General features: G+C 40.5%; 1 protein-coding gene across 3 annotated transcripts in view; it reads left to right on the top strand.

Annotated features, from left to right (window-relative positions):
* The first annotated feature begins 1198 nt into the window (after window positions 1-1198).
* CUL1 (cullin 1) overlaps window positions 1199-24383 on the top strand; it is a 53773-nt gene continuing 30588 nt past the window's right edge. The window contains exons 1-3 of one of the 3 annotated variants that reach the window (XM_052795254.1): window positions 1230-1309; window positions 9408-9551; window positions 16627-16919. In XM_052795254.1, the coding sequence (XP_052651214.1) occupies window positions 16780-16919 (140 nt within the window). In that variant the 5' untranslated portion in view covers window positions 1230-1309; window positions 9408-9551; window positions 16627-16779. Of the gene's footprint in view, window positions 1310-9407; window positions 9552-16626; window positions 16920-24383 lie in introns of all 3 variants that reach the window. The other 2 variants (XM_052795270.1, XM_052795260.1) reach the window with 2 other exon arrangements.

Raw genomic sequence — 24383 nt, 5'->3', positions numbered from 1 at the left:
AAGACAGGACTGACTCCACAACATTACTTTTCTGAAACCTGTCTTGATTTTGGTATGATTTTGTATCATCAATTTCATATTGTTACAAAGAGAAATTAACTGCCCCACTTGCAATCCACATAAAAGTGATGCGGATATTCCAAGTTTATATTTTACGATCATAAAGTTTCCTACACTAGGTATTTTTGCTTAAATTTGTTCATAGATTGCAAACAGGTTCATGTAACTACTTATCCCTAAATCAGACCAAATACCTTCACACATCTTCCAGCCAGCTCATAGCTGAACAATAAAACCTCCTCTTTCAATTTCTACCCTGTTCTTCTCTCTGCAATGTTGTTTTCTAAGTTTTCTTACTAATCTGAAATTCACCATTACAAAAAGATTTCCAACTATGTTCTTATGACAGCAGCACTTTAATCGCCATCAAAGTTTGCAATGCAATGTTCACCTCGAGGTAATGACTCTTGATGCAAATCATTCAGAGGAGAGCCTCGCAGCTTAGTTTAACACTTGCTCGACAAGGAGACGCTGTTAATGCGCAGCTTAACACACGTCCACGCGGGCTCCGAGACTGGGTATGGTGCAGCTCAGTACGTCGAGGACACGCTAGAAACCCACGCTTCTCATAAATACAAAGGACTAACTGGGGGGGGGAGTCGGAGCGATGACCCCGCAGGCAGGGCAGGGGCCTGGCGGCCGAGGAGATGCCGGTCTGCCGGCCACCACCCGCGCCACCGACCTCCCGCCCCAGCGGGCTCACGCCGGCGGCCAGGCTCCGCGAAGGGGCCGAGCCCCCCAGCCCCGCCAACCCCTGCCGGCGGCCTCAGCGCGGCTGGGCCAGGCCCCGACCTGCGACGGCTCTCCTCCTAGGCGGCCGAGGCAGGGAGCGGCCGAGGAGGCGGCGGCCGGGCTCGGGTCACCCCGAGCTGTCCCGGCCCTGCCGGCCGTGCGGGCGGGCGGGGAGAGGCCCCGCGGCGCTGCAGCCTCGGCTCCCCCTCCCTCCGCAGCGCCCCTCGCCCGCCTTGAGGGAAGAGGAGGCAGCGGGCGGTCCCTCCCGGCGCGGACAGCCGCAGGCCCGAGCCCCAACGCGCCTCCCCGCAGGCCGCGGGGCCTCCCCGCGCCGTGAGCCGAGGCGGGCCGGGCCCGGCCGCGCCGCGCCGCGCCGGGGCGGGGCGGGGCGGGCGGAGAGGGGCGGCGCCTCCGCGCTCTCCGGGCCGCGCTGGGGGGAGGCGGCGGCAGATCCGGGCCTGGCGGAGGCGGAAGGGGCGGGCGGACGCGGCCTGACTCTGCGGGACGCGCGATGCTGGTGAGTGCGGGGAGGCCGCGGCGTTGTGTCGCAGCGAGGTCGGGCCGGGCCCGGCACGGCCCCGGCGGAGGCGGCCCCGCTGGGCCGAGGCTGCGCGGGCCTGGCGGAGCGGGGCCCGGCACTGAGTCACGCCGCGGGGAGCGGGGGAAGGGGAGGCTGGGCCCGGCCCGGCCTGCTCGCCCGCCTTTATTCTCCCGGGCGCGCACCTGGCTCCGGAGGGAGGGAGGCGGCGGGAGCGGCCGTCCGGCCCGCTCGCAGATCCGGCCCCAGGAGCCGCGGGCCCGGTTGCGAGCGGGGAGGCCGCTAACTGCGCACTCGAAATGCATCTTCCCCGTTGGGGCGCGGGAGCCCGCCCCGCCGGCTGCCCGGCTAGTCGGGCCCCGCCGGATCTGCCCGCCGGCCGGCCGCCCTGCCCGCTTGCTCCCTCCCCTCTCTCCCTCCCCGTGCCGGCCCGCCCCGGCCCTCCCTTCCGCCTCCCTGCCTTCCCCCGTGACCGCGGCCCCCGCATGGCCGGGACCGCCTCGGTGGCTGCCCCTGCCTTTTCCTCCCGCCCCGCGGGCTCTTAGACGCCGGCCTTTCTGGACTGTCCACCCGCAGCCCCGCGCCCTCGCTCTGCCCCGCGGCCCCCGGGACTGCCCACCACAGCCATCCCGGGCCCTGCGCGTCCCAGGCCTGTGCTCTCTTCTCCCCGTGAGCTTTTCTCACTGGCCACTGTTTTAAGGTATCCACCTGCCTTCCGTCCTCCCCGTCTTTCTCTGTGCCGCCTCCTTTCACCCTCTTGTATGGCAGCTATCCCCAGAGCCCTGGCGACACTCTGGTCTGCCTAGGAGCTGTTTGGTTGTGCCTAGAGAAATTCCCTCATGTCCCCAGTACCATCGTGGCTGCTGGGGGATATTTCCCACAGCTCCTCCTTGTCACCTTCTCCAGGTTTCTCCGTCAAGGACTGTGCACCAGCCTTCCCCTTGTTGCCACCTACTGTTGTGGCTTACCAGAGAAGGTGCCCCCTATAACCTTTTATCTGTCTGTTTGTTTGTTTGTATGTGCATTTATTGCCTCTGTCCAGATGACTAGTCCTGCAGTTTTTTTGTCATTGCAAATAATCACCTCATTTGTTTCCCAGTAATTTTTGCCACTGAAAGCTAACCGTAAGTAAGAATCCTTACTGGGATTCTTTTCCCATCCTTCTTATTTCCTCTTCAAATTATATTCCATCACCATTGTTATCCCCCTATTACCTTTCTCCTTTCAGTTTTCTTCCTCCCAGTAGCTGTTTTCCTTCACCACGTTTTTTTGTTCTTCTGATCTTCTTTTCCTGTCATCAAAACCTTCCTTGTGATCTCACCTAATACTCTTTCCTTTCCACATACTCCTTTCCTTTGTAGACTTACATGCTGTCTCCCCCACTTTGTATTTAAATCTTCCAGCTGTGCCTTTGAGGAGAATGAAATTTAACCCTAGGTTATCTGTGTACTTGTCAGCGCTAAGAGGACACAGATTACTTGTTTTACCTTATTTTGTTTTCATTTGTTTTGTTACTGACTTCCTCAACAACCTTTCCCCCAGTATATGTGTTCATATATAATCAAATACCTACCACCTAATACACACACATACGCTGATGCTAGTCTGGGGAAAAAAGTCTGTTTTGGAAATCCTTTTGGCAAGACTAGGAAGAATGGTCTGTGGGGACGAGAAAGACCTAGTGGCCATGTAACTTAAATTAGGCCAAATTTGGTTTGTAATACCATATTGTGAATGGTTGATATGGAGTGTGTTTGGGATGCATCCTCTTTGGGGAAGTAGTAAGATACTTTGCAGGTACCATGGTGCATAGTTTTTACTCCAGAGATGCTCACAGTGAACCTCTGTAATGTTGTGTATTGATGGTTAGGTATCTGTGTTGCATTGACACTTTGTGTCTCTGCTGGTGACTCTACTAGAAAGAAGTCTTTTCCCTCAGCTTTGTGACTTCTCTTGTTTTTCAGTATTTGTTGCCCAGCTTCTTATTTTACGTCTCTCTTAGTTGCTTTGCTTCTTAAGATTGGTTACATTTCACAGTCATATCATCACCATATATTTGAGGTGCAGTTGAAACACTGGATGTAGTTGTCCCATGGAGGCATGGGGAACACATTTGATCTCGGGATTAATTTATACACCTAACACTAGAATCCAGGTTCAGTGCCTAGTGTTAACAGCTTCTTGTTTTCTCAGCTGAGTACATGCAGATCCCAGTAACGTGACAACAGCTTAGAGCAACTGAACTAGGCTTCTGATCTGAATTGCCACTCTGGAAGGAAACTCTCCATTGGCTATCCAGGAATCATGCAGAGAAGTTTCTTAGTTTAGGCACCTAAATTAAGCATATGCATCCTGCTCCTTGGCTGTCAAAATCGTTGTGCTGGTTTAACTAAATGATTATTCTTCCACCTTAATCCTTTTTCCACTGGTTTGAACTTCACTTATAACTTGGGCCTGTTACTTAGACTGTTGGCATGAGAAAATTGCATTGCTTTAATTTAAATAATTTAATTTAAGCTAAATTGATTCACACCCTTACTTGGATTCTGATTTGGGGGTGGCTTTTTTGAGTTTAGCTTAGTCTTGGTGCAAGGTGCATTAAATTTTAGGTGCATTGTTATGAAAACAATACTGAGTCCTTTGAGAAAGTTATTTCAGATATTCAGCTTAAAAAGTGTTTTCTTACAACTTACATGTTAAGATCTTTGAGTACTGCTTTTCATCTGTTGTGTTTCTCAAGTAGTGCCTAGTGTTGTGTAGTCACAATTATTTCGGTAGGGCCCAGCTTAATGATGAATCACATCCTGGGTGTCCATGGTTGTGTGAATTGGGTATACCTGGAGTCTTCTCTCTTGGCATTGAAGTTTGGTTTTTTGGTTTGCTTTTTTTGGTTTTTTTTTTTTTTTTTGAATTCCTCATGGATGAAACAGCTATAAAGATGTCCTACTTGCATTTATACCACTCTCAACATCAAAAATTTGTATCATGAATGTTAAGTGAGGGGGTTGTAGTAAGAGGTGTTACAGGTGGATACCGATGTCATGTGTACTACGCTTTTCAACCAGGATTTTCTAACTTGCCGAGGGCAGAATCAAATTAAAGTGTAAGGTGGCTGGATCAGTGCTGCTGTTCAAGAGAATGCCTACGCTGTTCTACTTCCCATGCTGTACAACAGGGTCTGTCTGTGTGCATCAGGAGGAAAACAGAGTAGGTGTCCCACTTGGATGAGCGTGCCAGGAGGACATGCACGGCAGTCCCAGCAGACTGCAGGTTGATAGAGTCTTCCTGCTGCACAGAGCCAGAAGAAAGAAGAGTGTGTAAAATTTGGCCTTGGAAGTTCTGCATGTGCTTTAGGAATGTGTGAACTTGCTTTAAACAGACTGCTTAGGTGCTAGCACTGGTGGTTTTGGCAAGAGTAAACTAATAAAAACTTTTTAATTACTGTATTTTCAAGATAATCTCCATGTAAAGAAGTGGTTGTTGTTGGAACCAACGTTTAGAGGCCTAGGTAAAAGTTGTAACCTATACAGCGTGCAAATTTAAACTATTATTATTTTTAATTTGTCATGGAGACCACTGAGTTTCCCTTACTTGTTAAAGGGCAAGTTTCAGTAAGGAAAAGGCAAGAAAATCTAATGGTTGGAAAATTAGAGAGCTGTTGAGCTTGTCTACATAAGTAACTTGCTATTTTATTATAAGAATTGTAGGCTTTTCAATGGAAGAACTACTACAGATCGACTATTGATGTTTCTACAACACCGCAGTTCAGACCTGTTACAGGCACGACTAAGTGACTTGGTAATAAAAGCGTCCTGAGCTGATGTGCCCCGCTGTAGTGCTGTAACTTGTAGCCTTTAATATAACTACAGAGTTAGAACATTGTCCGATTTAAACACTTGTTGCATTATCCAGCATGAGTAGTTGTATGAGGTTAAATCAGGGAATAGTTGCAGTACAGCTGCTGGGAAAAGCACTGGTTTAGGAAATAATGTGTGTCCCAGTGGGTAGTTTTCTGACAGTTTTCTTTTTACCCACAGAACCTCTGATGCCACAACAGTGAACTGCTTTATGTTGCTACCTCACCTCTTCTTATAAATGATACAGGTCAAAGTCAAATATTTTTTTTTTAAATAAACCAAACATTTATTACATTCCACTTTATTTAATGTAACATTTTTCAAATCCCTCTTCATCTGTGAAACTTGAAAAAAATGAATGAAGGCTACTGTGAGAATAGGAAAACATTAATTCCATTTTGTACTTCAGGAAACTGGTATAGAGTCATATGTATTTTGCCAGAGTTGGGATTTCTTGTACTTTATCCTCAAGATTGCCCTACCTTCTTTGCCAATTGTATCCTGGACTTGTAAACAGATGCATGACCAGCAGGTCGAGGGAGGTGATTCTCACCCTCTGTCCTGCTCTCATGAGACCCTAGCTGGAGTACTGCATCCAGCTCTGGGGCCCCCAGCACAAGACAGACATGGACCTGTTGGAGCAGGTCCAGGGGAGGGCCTCAGAAACGATCAGAGGGATGGAACACCTCTTCTGTGAAGAAAGGCTGAGAGAGTTGGGGTTGTTCAGCCTGGAGAAGAGAAGGCTTCGGGGAGACCTTATTGCCGCCCTTCAATACTTGAAGTGGGCTTATAAGAAAGATGATAGACTTTTTACCAGGGTATGTGGTGACAGGACAAGGGGCAATGGTTTTAAAACTGAAAGAGGGTAGATTTAGATTAGATGTAAGGAAGAAGTTCTTCACTGTGAGGGTGGTGAGGCACTGGAACAGGTTGCCCAGAGAGGTTGTGGATGCCCCATCCCTGGAAGTGTTCAAAGCCAGGTTGGATGGGGCTTTGAGCAACCTGGTCTAGTGGAAGGTGTCCCTGCCCATGGCAGGGGGGTTGGACTAGGTGATCTTTAGGTCCCTTCCAACCCAAACCATTCTGTGATTCTTGAATAAACAGTATAACTTTGATGTGATGTTCTTCCAAAAACCTCAGGAAAAATTAGCGTTATCTCCTTTTCTTCCCCTTTTGATTGTTCTGGTTTTGGAGTCAGAAGGTTCACTGCTGTAGCTTGGTCTAGCCAGGTATGAGGCATTGCTTGACATCAGTACTAAAACTAAAGGATCAAATACATTTTCTTTGAGGTCTTTGTAGTTATGCACTAGATTAGAATATCAGGTCAATACCATTGACTTCTGTTTTTCTTTAAATTATAAGTACATAAAGGTGATGTAAAATGCTCCTGGTCTTTGGATTTCGTTAGATTTGCTCTAGTTAATGTTGCTGTATGTCTCAAACTTGGTGTTACTGTGAAGGAGAAATGGAAACTTTTTATTCACACATAGGATGGTGAGGATCATGATGATAGAAAGTTTTTGCAGTGTGGGCAGCTTCTTACTCTGCTCTGGTAATGTACTGATCTTTTGAAGACATGCACATGCTTCTCCCATTTTCATGGAGATACTGGTGGTTTTGCTACTGGGACCCAGATGTATTCAATTCATTAATATACAAGGTAGACAGAAATTAATTTTTTAAATTTAAAGCAGGGAGCTACAAGAATTTGGGTTATTAGGAATGCAGTTTCAGCCATAGCTGAACTCAGAAACTTCTTGTTTCTATTTTTAATTTGCATCTGATGTAGCTTGGCTTTTTGTTGCTCTGTGTGTTTAAGATTGGACAATATCTTAATGTGGATTAGAGTTCAGAAGTAAGGCTGCTGGTGTGACCTTAGTTCACCCTCTTTTGCTCTGTAATTTAAACTTAATTTCTTATGTAAATTTGCAAGCTCCTCTAGTCTCACAGCAATGGGGACTGTCCTCTGGAAGTTTTATCTAAAGTTTGGAGGACTGAATTGAGGGGAAAAAGAGAGTTATAGGAAATATAGGAAATGTATTTAATGTAGACCTGATTTAAAAAAAAAAAAAAAGAGGCAGCAGCTTTCACAGGGTAGTGATTTTGTCACATGCAAAAAATGAATGCGAGCAACTGCAACAGCCCTTGATTTGTAGACTGTTTTTACTATATGATAGTTGCAATCCTCATCACTTCTGAATGAAACATCAGCATGAAGGTGAATATAGGAGGAAGCTCTTCAGTATTTAAGCCATGCTTTTGTGGTATATTTGAACATCTGAAAATGTCAGACTGTTTGCAAGATGAATCGGTGTGACCATAATCTTTATTTATAAATTGAAGTGGCAAACTGCATTGCCTTGATCAGTTGAGCTCTTGCAAAAGTAACAAGATGGAAGACACTGTAAAATTAGCAAGCTGTTGCGAAGAGATTCCAGCCAGGATTGTTTTACACTTGTTAACGGTAGTACTTTTTAAAGTTACTGATAAGAATCACCACCTTCCAAGAGCATGAGAAAACTTTGTATGGAAACATTATTACAGGTGAAAAATTCCTGTTTGTGTCTAACAGGTCAGTATGAAAGTGTATGTTGTGGGGCACTAAGTGCTGTTATAATGGAGGGGGATTTGCATCGGGGTTCAGAGGCTTGCCCTGTGGGTTCTGATGGAAATCATGCTGTGTCTGAAGTGGACTGTAAGACCATACCAGGATTTTCTTGGTGGACACCAGTAGCATCATGGTGGTTTAGGTTATTAAGTTGGATTTAGTTAAAGTTTTGATGGCTGGTTAGAGCTTTTAGGAAAGCAGTTATGTGGAAGAATTGTCCTTACGGGATCATTAAGGTCTCTAAACTGGCCCAAGGTATTTCAGAGTTTCCTTCTGTGTTCGTTCTTGCTAAATTGCATTTGATATGATTCCCCACTGCCACTTTTTTTTTTTTCTGTTTTTATTTCCTTGCTTTCTAAAAAAAACAAGGTATATTGTTCTGTCTTCTGCTTGGTATGTTGGGTATTTAGCATTGTGTTCTCATGACTTGTCCTCCCTCATTTTCATTTTCTGCATCTTCCTGGCTGATTCAAGAAATGCATCTTCATGCGCATTGTCCTTATGTGTATTTGATTTTTGTTGTTTAGTTTTGTTTGTTTGTTTTTGTTGGGTTTTTGCAGGTTGTATCTATATATGATTTAAGCCAGAGAGAGTGGGAATACTCAAGGCCCTTTGTCTTGTGTAAACCTTTCTTCCTCCTCTTCAGTGTGCTCGTATCTTGACTTGATTCTCTCTCCACACAGTGTTGCTCTTTTCCTAGTCTGCAGCCTTCCTTTTTCCAAGATGTAAGAGCTGAGCATAATCAGTGTTTTAAGAACCCATGAAGCTTATTACTGCATGCTCAGTTAAAAAATACTGCAGGATCTGCATCCTGTTTGTAGCACAGGAAAACCTGAGACCTCAGGTTAGAAAGGACATTTCAGTTTAGGAGTAGTCTGCAAACTTTGTGCATAAGGATTACTTGAACAGCAAAAAAGTGAACTTTTATAGATGGCCAAATGAAACCTGAAAAGTTTTACCTGTAGAGTAGTAAGGATATAGTCCCTTACGTTATTTGCAAAGTTGATGTTGGTGCAGTCAGACTACTGTGAAACTTTACTTGTTGGCAGGATTGTTAATATTGACCAAAGTTTACTTCAGCCGCAAATGCGGAAGGGAGAGTTTGCTTGTACAGATACATCGGCAAACCTTGTCTAGTCTAGACCTAGTCTCTGTTCATTAGGCAGCATGTATATGGAGGTTTTTTTGTTTTGTATTAGCTATTGCATTACTGTAGTGAGATCTCTGTCAAAAGTTGCAGGAACTGTTTGCTCAAGGAAGACAAGGGTAAAGCTGAAATCAAGAAGTAAAGGAAGAATGTTAAAAAACTGATAAAAGAATAGGCAAAGAGAAGTGAAAAGGCGGCACGCTCAAACTTGCTTGATACTCTTCTGAGGAATAGTCATTTGTGTTTTGGAAAAAGCTTTGTAATCGGGCATCCAAATTAAAACCATGTCAGTTAAAAAGGCTTTTAGTGGACATGATCATGCATAATTTAAGTAAATAAGAAAGGTGTAAAAACTGTACTTCCAAGTTACTTCCATATATTCTGTTTAAATTTGAAAATAAAGGTGAATTTAAGTGTCTTTCTAGCTGTGAAGAACACATCCAGGCTTTTGTTTTATTTTTTCAGCTGGCAACTATATCATTGGCACATGAAGTAATGTAGGGGTGTATTCTTTATAGCGCTTTGGATATCATTGGTCAGAGCTGTAACACATAGAGGAGGGTATGTGGGAAGAACACTGAAGCCCTGAATGAAGGCATTGTCAGGGAGGTAAAGTAACAACTGCTCAAACTTCACACCAGATTTACACAACTTGGTATTAAACTACTGGCAAATTAAGCATACTTGCTTCTACTCTAAACTACTTTTTTTGTAAAAAATGCTGTTCAGAATGCTTTTAACCACCCAAAGACAACTTTTGGAAGGGAGGAGTGTATGCATGTATATACATCTGCCTTTTTCTCATAATGGGATGAACTCAGTTTAACTCTCTTGAAAATAAGGTGAGCTGAAGCTTTTCACACTACATGAAACTCAGTATTTTGTAATAATACAGAGGAACTGAACATTATAATTTGCATAATTTGTCTCTTAAATATCTTTGATATTGAAAAGGGAGAAAAGATTGTAATATTTCTCTTCTGTTACTGATATGGTTTCTGGAATAACCATTTTTTTACAATAGTTGTGGTTTCATTTTGCTGGGGCACAGTGGAAATGTTTGCTATAGACAGATTCTCCAGATCTTGATTAATTACACATTTGTAGCATGTAAAGTGCTAAGGACATTATGCTTGGTCCTAGTCTTGCTTTAAGGATTGGGTCACTTTACATGCATAAACTCTCTGCCTAGTTTATAGTCTGTCTATTTAGTGACCTAAAATACTTCTGGACAGAAATGTCAGTGCTATAAAATCTTGCATGCCAGACCATGGCTCAACTAAGTTATGTTACATTATAGTTTTGAGCTCATAATGGTAACCTCAACTGAAGTCAAGTAAACACAAAATAATTAATTTGCAGGTGCCTGGGTATAAAAAGTGTCTTTGAAATCATAAATTGTGAGTGCAAGTGATTATAAGGACAGAACAGAATTATTTCTCTTGTCTCTTTCCACTCCATCAAACATAAATGTGTGCTAGAATGGAGGTTGCGTCCTTTAAGATTCAAGAGACGTTTTTTAACCTGGAAAAAATTTTCCAAGAAATAGCTTATAAATTGTAAAGGCAAAGAAGTAAAAGGTGAAAGCAAAGAGAATTTTTAAATGTCTCCCCACCCTGCCTCAGTGCTTATATCTGATTAATCATGTAGATTGTATCTTACAGGCTAACTAGCAGTGGAGGGAGGTATAGTGTTCTCAGCTCTGTACTTTGCATTTACATGCCTTTTCAAAAGGTGTGTGTTTGCATGACTTCAAGAGGAATCTTAAGCCTGGTTTGTAGGATGGATCATTTGCAGTGTCCTATCTGTGAAACTGTCCGTGTTTGGTAAGAGAGGATATATGAATAATAAATTGACTTGCTGGTTATGAGAGGGGATTGGTTTATTTTTTGGTAGGTTTTGTATCAAGCCGAACACTGGAAGCAATAGATGTGCCTTTGGATGCTTGTTGTAAGGCAAAAACTTGCCAAATATTTTGATATGGTAATACATTAGGGTCACTTCAACTATAGCAATTTTGAAATTTATGCGAGCTAGAATATAAACCAGCATCTAATATCTTGTTTTTTAAATAGTATAAGAACAAGAAGACAGCTTGTGTTAGAGCAAAGGTAGTGTTTAATGTGCTGCTGGTTTAGTTTTTTGAAAATGCTTTTTGTGTGCTTGTGTCGTATGGCATTGGTTCAGTCAGTATTGAGTATCTTGGGTAAATAACCTTAATAGTTGCCTTGGCTCAGTGTGGAGGTAGCAGAGACTTTGGGGGAGTAAAACTGGTTGGGAACCTTACTGAGTGTTGCTGTTTGAATACAAGAGCATCTGTTGAATTTCTGGATCAGACTTGCTGAAATACAGCAACAGGACAGCAGGATGAAGTAAGTTAGAGGAGTCAAGCTGCAAAAATAGGGAGGAAAGAGTTTGGAAGAGGAATTTCATCTTGCATTTTTAAGTGTGCGGCGGTATTAAACTTACTCCTTTTTCTTGTCTTTTGAAGCCAAAGATTAAACATTTATTATGCTTTATCCTTTCAGCTCAGAGGGCTGATACTTTGCTTGTAATGGCCATTTAAGTGAACGTGGTCACTGCACCCATTTTGACAAAAGTTGTCAAACTGCAGCCAATGTCCAAATGAACTTGTACTGCAATTTTGTTACTGGGAAACTTGAATTCAGTTTTAGAAAATGGGGCAGTGTACAGAGGTGAAATTCTGACTTTTAATACACACTCATAAACTTTGGAAACCTCGTAACACTAAAGGTCATTCCACCATAGCTTCTTAGTGAAACGTGCTCCTCTTCCCTAATGTTTTTGGTTTTAGTATGATTAAATCTGGTCACTTTAGCTCACGCTATTAGGCGTGACAAGAATGTTCTCTTCGTTTGAAATTAGACAAGGGATAAAATACTTGGAAATTACTAAGTCTAGGTCCTGTGCCTCTCTACTATGTCTTTAAAAAAACACTATCTGGGCTCTCGGGTCAGCTGGAAAACCTTGCTCTGGACCTATAAGTTCTTACTGGGCCAAGAAGCTGACAACTTCAAATTCTATCTGTAATTATTGAAGTAAGCTGTCTTGAAATCTGTAGTGTAGAAATAAGTGGTTGTGGGAGAACAACAGGTGATGCATAGGCCTTGGAGCTGTGAAGCTGAAAGTTCCAGCTATGAAGCTCCAGCAGTCGGCTTGAGATGCTGTAAATCTGGTGGGTTTTATTATGTTTTTTAGCTAAAAGTGGGGTTAACTTTCAGATTTTCTTATAGTCATCATTTGGCACAGACATAGTTTTCCTCAGATGGAATATCTAAAAGAAGTACCATTTATTATTAGGTGATCAGTAAAAGCAAAACCACTGTTTTCCAATGTGATGCATTTCCTTGCATATGAGGTGTGTCATGTCATGTGTGTCCCCAGTAATGAAAATGAGGGAATAGCATTTCCCCCTGTCTTTCAAGGCTGTTGTTCTAAAGTTTTGGCAGAAATATTACCTCCTTTTGACAACTGGCATGGGCAGAAATGATAGTTTTGACTGTGTTTTAATGGCAGTATTTGAATGGAGGGTTGAAAGATAGGATGGTGTTGAACACTGTCATGCTGCTATATCAAATTGTGTCTATATCAGCTGGAAACTGCAGAGGTAATTTTTTTTTTCATGTAAATATAGCTGATCCTGAATATGTAATGAAGTCTGGGTTCTCTGGTCCAGATCTACAGAGCGGATGTTGCAACTCAGGCAGGTGGTCCTGTCCATGAAGCAGGTCACCAGCAAGTTTGATCAGTTTGGGCAGAAAAGCATGGTGATGGTCAGTTCAAGATAGACTTGTGCATAGTCCTGCCAGCAGCACTTTGGAAGGTGAGAGATCTCACTGATGTAAAGGTTATGACTTAATGCTCAGGTTTTAATTCACCTATAGCAATTCATGGTTCTTGGGAGGGCATCTTGCTCTTGGCAGTTGCACACAGCCCAGGCACTGAGAAATGGTAGACTTCTAAACTCTCTTTTCTCCCTCTTTGTAAGTTTAGCAATCAGGACGTTGAGTAAAGAGATGCAGTGTAACTGCTGTGGACCAGATTTGACTTTCCAGAATTGTGTGCCTAGGAAAGGTTTTCTGTGTGTGAATCACAAAAATAACAAACTACATTTACACTTTTCAAATTAAATAGAATTTGTATTTTCATTGGGTGTTTGTGTGTAATAACTGTGCTGAATAACAAAGCCTTGTTTTACCCCTCCTCTCTCTATACATATAACACCGTAGTTAAAGTATACTTATGTAGTGAAACTTTACTCCTGTTAAGGTAAAATATTAATAATTACCTTTCTATTTTTCTGCACATGAATAAATCTGCAAAAAAATTAGTAGTAGTTTATAGCATTATTCATCTATTGCTTTATTTCTCAACTGTGTTAACTAGTAACTAACTGGAAGAAGTAAATTATTTGAGTCTAGGAAGTTAGTGACATGATGCTATCATTCCGTATTCGTGTCTTTAATTGTGAAATTCAAATTAGAAACCAGCCAAGGGATAGTGAGGTAATGTTGTCAAATGCAGTGGAATTTATTGCTTATAAAGAATATTTCTATTTAGTGGACTGCATGAGAAAATAAAAAAATTAAGTTCTTTCTCATGGCATTATTTTTAATGGCTACATCCTGACTTAAATACAGAGTGTTACTTAAGGGGAGGGGAGGGAAAATTAGTACAGTGTGAATGAGCAATACCTTGAGTTTAAAAGATTCTGGGAAAAGGTGGTATTTGTAGATGCACCAGGGTACATAAAAACTAGGAGATGCTTAATTAGAGAAGAAAGTTAAGTATTTCCATCATCATAGAGGGGGAAACTCCACATCTGCTGGGCAGCCAGTGACCGCAGGCTTGCAACGGAAGGGTGGCTGCCTCTAACTGGCACCTGGAGAGATGTCCGATTAAGAGCCACGGCTGTTGCTCCTCTCTGCGGGCTGCCTGGGAAGGGACCTTGGCCCAGTTGTGAACTATTGTAACAGTTATGCTTTCTGCTAGCTAGCAAGGGGTTGGCCTTTTGTTATGAACTTTTATACAGCAGTGAAGTATTTTGTATTAGTTATGCCAAAATATTTTTACTAAAATGCACTCTAATCTAGGCTGCTTGCTTATTGCAGATTAATAAGAGAGTAATGGTCAGTTACTTTTTTACACATGCTGCAGTTGTAGTAGAGTTGCAGATTTGTAACTGTCTTCTCTTGCTTCTGTGGAGAGTTCAGATAGTACCTGATTTAAGGAACAAAAAAGTTTCTTCTCTCCCAGATTGCAGATGTTGAATTAATTTTCTTGCTTTGTATTGCAATGCTGACTTAGGATCATAGTCCAAGATTGTGGGTGTGTAACATGCACAGAGTGTTTCCTACAGTAGAGGCGAATGGCCACTCGCGGACTGACCTTTGTTCTTTCTGGTTTTCATTGCTCAGTCGTGAAAGTCCATCATTATTAGTACTGCAGCAGGTTTGATTTCCAGAAATGAAAGATGTTAAATATAAACAAGGTATGATCTGATATACACTTCAGTATGATAATGCGTTATTCACATGTGTCTTTAATAACTAGTTTGCTGTAATTATAGAAACAGAATGGCAAGGTCGAATTTTAAGTGTATGTTTTATAAGATATATATTGATTGAATTCTTATTTTTCCACCTAATTTTCTAAGTAATTGTTGCTCATGTAAAAAGAAGAATTAGCTACAGAAGCAGTTTGTGTCTGATTGAAATGAGACAGTACTTGTTGCTCAGATTGACATAATGAAAATACTTCTCAGTGTTTTTTACTTAGAGCTTGTGATTTAAATGCTTATGGGTGATGGATAGTAAAGGACTATGAGGATTGAGTGGTAACTGTTGTGTTGCTGCAGTAAGACAGTTGCTGACATAAAAAAAAAAACCAAAAACAAAAAAGCCTCAATCTCAGCTGGTCTTTTTAGGGTTACGGAGAAGAGGCAGAAGAGAAGTCCTACAAATAACTGGGTGGGGGTCGGGGAGGGTATAACAGAATACTTAACCTTTAAAACCATGTGAAACCTGGAGTGGAATGTGCAATAGTCTAGAAGTGGCTGTGACAAAGCGCCTATGACATACTGTAGATCCTGAAGGAATATCTTTATTTTCCACTGCTCAAAGGTTAAAAAGAAATAATAGGATTTATCAGGTCTCGGCCTATACTATCCTTGAAATTACAGAAGGGTTCATGTGAGCCTTGGCCAGCAGACTCCATTGCAGGACAGGTTTATCATAAAGCTGTATTCCTTTCTATAGAAGCATGCAAAAAGTCATCATGTTTCACTGTGCTTTGAGTATCTCAGTGAATGGGCTCTAGGGTACAGAATCACAGAATGGTTAGAGCTGGAAGGGACCTTTAAAGATCATCTAGTCCAACCTCCCTGCCATGGGCAGAGACATCTTGCACTAGACCAGGTTGTTCAAAGCCCCATCCAGCCTGGCCTTGAACACTTCCAGGGATGGGGCATCCACAACCTTTCTGGGCAACCTGTTCCAGTGCTTCACCACCCTCATTGTAAAAAATTTCTTCTTATATCCAGTCTAAATCTACCATCTTTCAATTTAAAAGCATTGCCCCTTGTCCTGTCACTACAGTCCCTGGTAAAAAGTCTTTCTCCACCTTTCTTATAAGCCCCCTTTATATATTGAAAGGCTGCAGTAAAAGTGAGTTGGTCCTGACTTACTACAATTCTGTTATTTGTGGGTTAGTTTTTTTAAATCGTGTTACCTCCTTTGTAATTTTCAGATATCTTCTTAATTTTGTTGCTATGGTGGGTGAGATGTTAAAATTGCAAAATATTTTTCAGGACTTGTGTAAAAATGGATCTCCTGCTTAATATTCTCAGTAGTCCTTTCCAGGTGACTGTTTTCGTAGTCTGTCATTTCACAAGGCTGATTAATTGATAACCATCTTTTCACTACCTCCCAAACTTTGTGCGCTTAAGCACTCATGGGAGTAGTGTATTTTCTTAGTTTCTTATTCTTTCATTCACAATTCATGCAATCTTTATTTTGTGCACTCCATTAGTTGTTCATTCTTCCCACTGTTATTGACTGCATATTCTCTTGCTGGTAAGATGACATTGAAGGAAGTGGTTGTCATTTACTTGGCAAAGAAATTAATGTAAGCATGTGTTTACGAGATAGAAAAATTCTCTGCTCCCAAAATACCTTGGACTTTCAGGTTACCTGTAGTAGTATCTGAAGTCTGGAACAGTTATTGATAACCAAAGAAAAATAGTTATTTTTAGTATCTTCTGGTTAATCTTGGATATCCATCAGGATGCTTGGTAAACAATGAGTTACCACAGAACCCCAAGTTGTTTGGAAGTACTGGAGTTTTACTGTTGTACAGGGAGGAAACACTTCTTAGGATAGTGTCTGCTGCGTTTCCTTATTAGCGTTAGGGTTTTGTTGTCAGCAGCACTGACCTAAGTACCTATAGGCTTTGGACAGATCTGGGCACTAACAGTCACATTTTGTAGCAGATTGATGAATTGCAAAATGATGTTCCTTGGTTCTGGTATTTCAGATCTCATCATGGATTTCTCATCTGTGTAAATGAAAATGTTTCAATGAAATCATTAATTTTGTATCTTTTTCTCTAGTGTGAATGAATTTAGACTGTCATATAACATATATATTTTCTTTTGCTTTTGCAGATTATCTTCCTGGGAAACATCACTCTTTGTATGTAAAGAATATCTCACCAAGTTGCTGCAACTGAGTTTAGAATGTTACTTGACTTCTGATTCTGATGGAGGAATAACCAGATCTCAGGCTGCTGCACTGGAAGACTTTACGGGAAATACAAAATGTCATCGAATAGGAGTCAGAACCCGCATGGACTTAAACAGATCGGTCTTGACCAGATATGGGATGACCTAAGAGCTGGAATCCAACAGGTTTACACCAGACAAAGTATGGCAAAATCCAGATACATGGAACTCTACACGTATCCTAATGCCTAAGCCTGTTAGTACTTTTGCTGTTAGTAGATTAGAGATAGCTTTTCACTTTTTGTCGTGGTTTAACCCCAGCCAGCAACTAAACACCATGTGGCCACTTGCTCGCTCACTCCTCCCCCCTCCCAGAGGGATGGGGAGGAGAATCGGGGGGAGGGGGAGAGTAAAACTTGTGGGTTGAGATAAGAACAGTTTAATAACTATAATAATAACAAAAAATATCGATGATAATAATACAATAACAATACTAATAATTGTAATGAAAAGGAATGTAACCAAAAGAGAGAAATTAGACCCAAGAAAAGACAAGTGATGCACAATGCAGTTGCTCACTACCCACTGACTGATGCCCGAGCAGTGATCCGCCCCTCCCGGCCAACTCCCCTCAGTCGATATACTGAGCATGATGTTCTATGGTATGGAATATCCCTTTGGCTAGTTTGGGTCAGCTTTCCTGGCTATGGTCCCTCCTTAACTTATGCTAAGTGCTACTTAGCAACAACTAAAACAGCAGTGTGTTATCAATGTTATTTTCACACTAAATCCAAAACACACTGTACCAGCTACTAGGAAGAAAATTAACTCTGTCCCAGCCAAAAACAAGACACTTTTCTAAACTCAAAATTGCTTCATAACTATTTGTCTTAGTGGCTTTTAAGAATATATTTTTATTTGGAAGATTAGCCTTTTCTATTTAATCTTACTGGCAAATAAGCAGGAACATTCTGTTGTCTGGAAAACTGTCTTCATAATTGTAGCTACCTCTGAATTTCAGGTTTGATCACCATAATCTTTGACAGAGCAGATGTTTGAAGTGATTTTATTAATAGGTCTAATTTTAAGTCCACAATACACCAAAAGAAAACAGAAGTTATTTTTCCTTTATATGTTAGTCTCTGGCATTATGCTGCAGGTCTTATTGGTAATAAAGTCTGGTTACCTGGAAAATTTTTCTCTTGTCAACTTCAGAGTAATACTTTACTCTTGAGTGGTTTTATAATTTTCCAGCTGGAGTAAGAATGCACCCAGTGGATTTCTCTTGAATTCCTAGCTTGCATCAGAGAGCTATTGAAATTTTTCAGCATGTCCCCATTTTGGGAGTTGTTACAAGATGCTAAAAGGGGGTTGTGTTCATTCTTGTACATGTGTGCTGAAGTACTATTTGTAGGAAACTTGTTTCTGTCAGGTAGTGTGTAAGGATCTTTTATAACTAATTTGAAGGAGAGATGTGCCTCTTGCTGTATTATAGTTTCAGTATTTGACTTTAGATCTTTGTTTGGAAAGTGAGAAATCCTTCTTTTATGTTCCACCTATAAAGTGGCATGTAAATTGATTTGGTGAGGAACCACCTCTGTTTTGCATCTGTCGTTCTGTGTTCACTCTTGTAATCTTTATCGCTCAGTGGAGTAAGCACTGCTTAAGAAGATGGTGGTACAGCAGAGTGTGTAGACATATGATAGAAGAAATGATGACTGAATACATTTCCTATCTTTAAGTAGTTCTGCTGTTTTTCTTTATAATTTTTAGAGGTTTTGTTAATAAAGGTTATTGTTCTGATACATAAATTGGCATCTAAAGCTGTTGGCACTGATTTGGAATTGCATGTCAAATTTTAGTCTGTTAATTTTTTTTGAAAGGACAGAGCTTTTATAAAAGAAAGAAGAGCTTGAAGGCTATAAAGCAGTTAATTCTGTAGTTCTCTGGGCTTTCTAAGGAGATAGAAAAGTTTGTTTTCTGTACATATAATCCCAGAGTTGATGTGTAATCTTATCTGTGCCTGCAGAATCCATGCTCCTGGAGGGGTAGGAAAAACCCTGAGCAGTCTGCTGAGTGTTTCTAGGATACTTCTTTAATAGTGATGGGAAGATGAAATAACACTTGCTTTTTTTCTTCCCCTTCTGATCTTCCCAAACATTCTTGGAATAAAGCTGTAAAAGGGATATGTTGTCTATTAACTACTTTTTCCTTGTTGCTTCAAGGAGTTTTGGGGTCTGAAACAAAGGATGGGTTTTGTTACTTTTAAGTGAATTAATTTAGTGGATAATTTTGGTGATTGACTTTCATTTGTGGGTTAATTTAATAGTCTGATAACTCAGAATATTTGACACTGGTTAGGCAGGCTAAGAGTTTTTAATCTACTATGAAGGTAACAGTGCACTTTGTATCCTATACCAAGTGCACATATTCAAAAGTTGGGCTTAAAAGATTCCTACCCTTTCAGATGCAGTATCTATAACACATTTGCTCAGTCTTTGCGTACAGCAAGTCTAGTAGATTGATGGACTTCTTTTGCTGGAAGCTCTGCCTATCAAACAGCTTGGTTTGGAAAGCAGAACAGATGCAGATGAGTTTCAGCTACAGCTGTAGTTGGTCTGGAGATCAGCCCTACTTACAAGGATGCTGGATGTGACAGCAGCAGTTTGGAAATCTGGTGCAGTGGACAGTTTAGTCATTTCCTCATCCTCTTTTGTCCTGCCGCACCACGCCCCCCCCTTTTCTTTTTCCTGTCAGGGTATTGCTCCTGAAGTGGATTCCATTTCATCCCTCTAATTTATAAAGAGAGGAAAACCATGCATGTAAGCAAACCTGCCTTTAGTCTTGTATCTGGTATCGAATTTTCAGTCAAAATTGATTGGAGATGTGGAAGGTTTTGTTGTGCCTTGTTCAAGTGAATCTGGGAAAGAATTGGAAGAATTACACAATTCAGATGGTTTGGACCTCCATCCTACTTCCACTCATTTTCTTTGTTCAGAGTGTCTCTTTTTGTGAGACACTAGATTCAGTCTCTGAGTACAGGCCAGAGCCTGTACTTAAGGTGGTTTTTTTCCTTCATTCTAGTGGGAGAAGAGAGGTTGATTATTCTAGGGGCTTTCTAGATCTGAGAATACTGAAGAGATGAACCAAGAAATCTTGTTTCTGAATGGTGGCTACCAAGATCCTCATCCCTACTTTTTCTAATTTGGATTCATTTGTGCTTCTGATTGCAGGGTGTATTTTTTGTCAGATCAGATGATCACCAAATGTGTTTCAGTAATGCATACGCTTTCATGATTCCTTTTGCCCTGCCAGCTATGCCAAAGCACCTAACCAGAAGAGCAGTCCTTTATGGAAGTTGCAATGTTTTTATTTACCACTCCTTACATGATTATGAAGATCAATGTACTAATGTACTTTAATTACTTTCTGAGGTATGTTCTTCGCGTTTCTTATTGAGGATTCACAGCTTCCATATAGAAACAGAATGCCTTTAGAATGGTGCTTGCTGTGGAAGTTGAGACTGGGTTTTTTTTGTTGTGTGGCTTGTTGTTTTGGTTTTGGGGTTTTTTTCCCATGTGTGAGATTCTTGAAAATGAAATCCTTTACCTGGTTGCTTTTCTGTCCCTTACCCAGATATTAAGTCATTCCTAGTACTGAAGAGCCTGCAATAGTAAGTAACATCTTGTGACAAGCTGTACTGCAAGCTAGCATAGAATTACATGTCAACCATTGACTTCATGCAGAAAAGAGAAATAGTAAGATAAACTAGATTTCTAGGAACAGTAGACCTAACAGCATTGCTAATGTTGGGAGGGACGGGCATTTTTACCCTATTTTTCCTTTAGTGGCAATTAGTTTGGAGGCTGTTAGCCACAGGACTAGGTTGCAAAATCAATGTTAGAGGAGTGATAAAGGCACAGAGGAGTCACTCATGGAACTCAGGAGGTTAACAGCAAGTTTTGGTACACTGCACCCAAGAGGGTGGTTCACTCAGAAGCAATTCTCTCTACTTTATGCAAAGGGAAAAAAGTTCAAGCCGCTGTTCTGCAACAGCAAAAAAGGAACCCCATTTGTTGCAATTAGTCAAGGAGTAATGAAATTATACTATCAATGTATACAGAATATGTCTCCGTGGCATGTAGTCTGTTCGAAGGAAACTGCCACTTAGTCTGTCCCAGAGAGAACTGTGCTTGCATGTAGCAAGTTGCGAGCTTCTGTTTTGAATTGTTGGTGGAAGACCTATTACTTTGTTTACTAGAATTATTCTTACTCAACTTACTCATATTTATGTTGCTGTAAGTCACTTGTCTTTATGGCCACCTCTTCTTAAACTCCATTTGGCAATGATAAAATATTTGTACATCTTTGGCAGAAGGTGATGCGTGTCTTTCAAACTAATCATATGGTGAGCCTGCAATTTATTTTCCTCAGGCCTCATGGTGTGAGAGGATGAATTGGGATTTGCATACATTTAGATTTAAATTCTGCAGTGGAGAGAATGAAGGGATTTTGCTCCTTTTCTTGTTTTATGTATCTTAAGCAGATTCTCAGACCAGGTACTAGGCTGTCAGAAAACTTTCCTGCACTATATTAAACTAGCATGATTTTTCATAGTGGCTTATACAGAAAGCTGAATAACTTTCTGAAATTCTTATTTTCTTCCTCTGAGCACACATCAACACCTCAATTTCCAGATATGATTGGTGAGTGGAAAGCTTAGTGGTGGACTTTTATTTCATGTGTGTACTTTTTATCTGAAATGTCAAAATTACTTTTTTTGGCATAAACTCATGCTTTCACTGTCTTGATTTACAAAACACAATCTGAGAAGCATTTTTAAGGAATTTTTTTAGGCAGTGTAGTTAGTTTATGCCCATATGGAACAGAGGAACCTTTTTGTCCAGTTTTAACATTTAAAAAAAATTGAATTGGGAAAAATAAGACTGTTTAAAGATTCTAAGTACCATTAGTTTATAACAAATGAGATTTTTATCTAAATGAAGATATCTTAAAATCTTTGCATTGATAAGAAGACTATATAGAACTGTAGAAGGTGTGCTTGTTTTACTAAAAAGTGCATCTGCGATGTCCAAATTGGCTTTCAAAGTCTTTCTAATGTTGTGCACATAAAAATCATACTGTTGATTTCAACAGTTCCTATAATACGTTTGAGTAGTTGTGTTTGGCATAATCATCATATAGCTCTTACGTGAAACTTTGAAGTAAAATGGCTGAATTTACCATGACTTAAAATTTGCTCAAGTCTTACACCCATAAATTGGATTTTACAAATGTGTTTCAAATATTATTGTTCCATTATTAACCACAGTAATTCTTTTAAAAAGTAATTGCTTTAAGTATTTTAAAGTAAGGTTAGGTAAAGGTTAGGTTGTTCTGTCACATTTCATTTTTCTATGAAAAATCTTTTCCTTGTTTCTGAATTTGCTTATTGTGATTCAATTTTTTTAACTTATTTTAATGAAGTGGTAGTTACTGATTATCCATCAGACCAAATGTAAGTAATTGTACATCACAAAAGGTTAATGTAATCTGTTTTATAAGCTGGGATTTTTTTTTCTCAGATATTAGCAAGTGGTAAATGAAAAGATTGTGTTAAACATGAAATAATTAAGTGTAGTATGCTTACATTTTAAAAATACAAGATGACTTGGGGTAATGTGTCTGTTCATAAAACAGAATGTATAAATACATCTAACGTATTTTTTGCCTGTGGATAGATTCAGCACTATGTTGCCCTTCTCTTGGCATCCATTTGCCAAGGTCTTTTGTAGTTCTTCTACTGCAATTCTTCTCCTAGTGGTTTTCACTGGAATTCCTGTATTCTAGTAGGATTTTAGATCAGCAGATGTATATTAAAGCTGTGAGAATCTTTTATTTTCTGATTGCATGAATCTGTTGTTACCAGGCAGCATGGTATGTTGTGGTTTGGGTTTTTTTGGTTTTTTTTTTTTCCCCTGAACAGATTATTATGCTTTTTCTGTACAGAAAAGGTACTGGGGTGTTAGGGCATGTGCTTTTTAAACCTCAGAAACTGTTCCACTTTCTCTTGAGATTCTCTCACTCTAAGCCATCCATTCACTTCAATGTCAGATTGTTTAAGATCACTCTGGATACATCACAGCAGCCTCTGCTGTCTGCTAGTATTAATCCTGGTTATATTCAATATGATATTTCATAGTGTTTCTCATGTGCCAGTTAGTGCTTGCATGGAACACGAAGGTAGAAGTAAACATTTGTTTACATGTTCGAAGAGTACATAATATACCTTTTCTTGGGTGGAAAGGTAGGTATAATTGTATGGGTTTGTGTATATTTATAAAAATTGTTGCTTCAGTTTGAAAGAAGTGCAGAATATGTTTATATTAGTGCAATCAGTTCCTTTTTTTATGTTGTTCTCCACAATGATCACTTGCTGTTCCACTTGCTTTTTGTAGTAACCAGGAATATTCTGTACAAAACCAACTTTGGTCAATGCAAAGAACTTTAAACTTAAAAGCAACCTCAGTTATGGTGGTTCTTAGACTTCTTGGCATAAAGACTGTAGACCTCGTATATGCATTTGGCTTTGAAAATTTGTGTTTCTCTTGTAACTCAGTGCTTTTCTGTGACTCTTTGGAGTTTATGCCATGAAGAGGGAAGCAAGAAGTTATCTGTTAGTCTGCAGATGGCTTTTGCCAGAAGTTTCTTCAATCTCAGACTTGTAGAAATGTGTCTGAGCTCCCTTATGCATGGATTTTCATAGCAGCTACATGGCTGATGCTGTAATAGCTCCTTCAGTCTCTGCCTCAGTCCTTCCCTGACTAAAATGGGGATGGTTTAACAGTGCAAGTGTATCTGATCGAAATACTTAAAATGTGTAATTGATCTTAGGATAAAGTGTATTGAAACACAAAGGAGAATGTGTGGGGTTGGGGGCAGGGTCTTAATTTTTTTTTGTTTGTGTTCTTTGAACTGTTTTGTGGGAGTAACCCTTCCTTACTGGATGATGAACTGAACATACTTAAGATAGGCTCTTGCTGATACCTTCCTGAAAAGAATGAAGGTTTCTGGATTTTTTGTTTTACTGCTGCTCCTCACAAAGCTGAAGTGGGTGTTTAAAGCACTTGTTCTGAAAAGTGATTGGTTTTTGGCAACCTCATAATTTCAAAAACTTGTGCAAAATTCCTTCATCTGTTTGGCTTCTGAAACTTTAAAGTCACGTAGGCATGTCCACTTCTCCTAGCAGCTTTACTTATGCATGAAGTGGTTTTGTGAGGTTCACACAGCCCAATCTTCTGGACATACAAGAGTTGAAATGGCTTCAATAATTCTGAAGAAAATATGTAAAGCTGTTCTCTCATAAATATAGTAAGCTGTATTGTTTGTATTAGAAGTGGTTTTACAAGAATACAAAGCTTCCATAATCTTTTCTAGCAATTCTCCTATCAGTAGTTTCAGTAACCATGTTGTTCTTGCATGCCTTTGGTGTAATCTAGGAAAATACAAATTTTTTACAAAAGTGGAATTAATCTCAACCTGTTCCTGTAGACCAGCTGTTAAGGTGACAGAGCACTCAGCATACAGTTAATTACTGCTCAAGATAGGTGACATAGCAAATTTGTGCCTAAATCTGATCTTTATTATAAAGAGACTAGAAGTAATGAGGGAGAAATTCTGGTTAGAGAGTTGTTCAACTT

The sequence above is a fragment of the Harpia harpyja genome, chromosome 1, assembly GCF_026419915.1.
Source record: "Harpia harpyja isolate bHarHar1 chromosome 1, bHarHar1 primary haplotype, whole genome shotgun sequence".
NCBI lineage: Eukaryota > Metazoa > Chordata > Aves > Accipitriformes > Accipitridae > Harpia > Harpia harpyja.
Note: the sequence above shows the minus strand (reverse complement) of the source record. Positions and strands in the feature narration are given on the sequence as shown.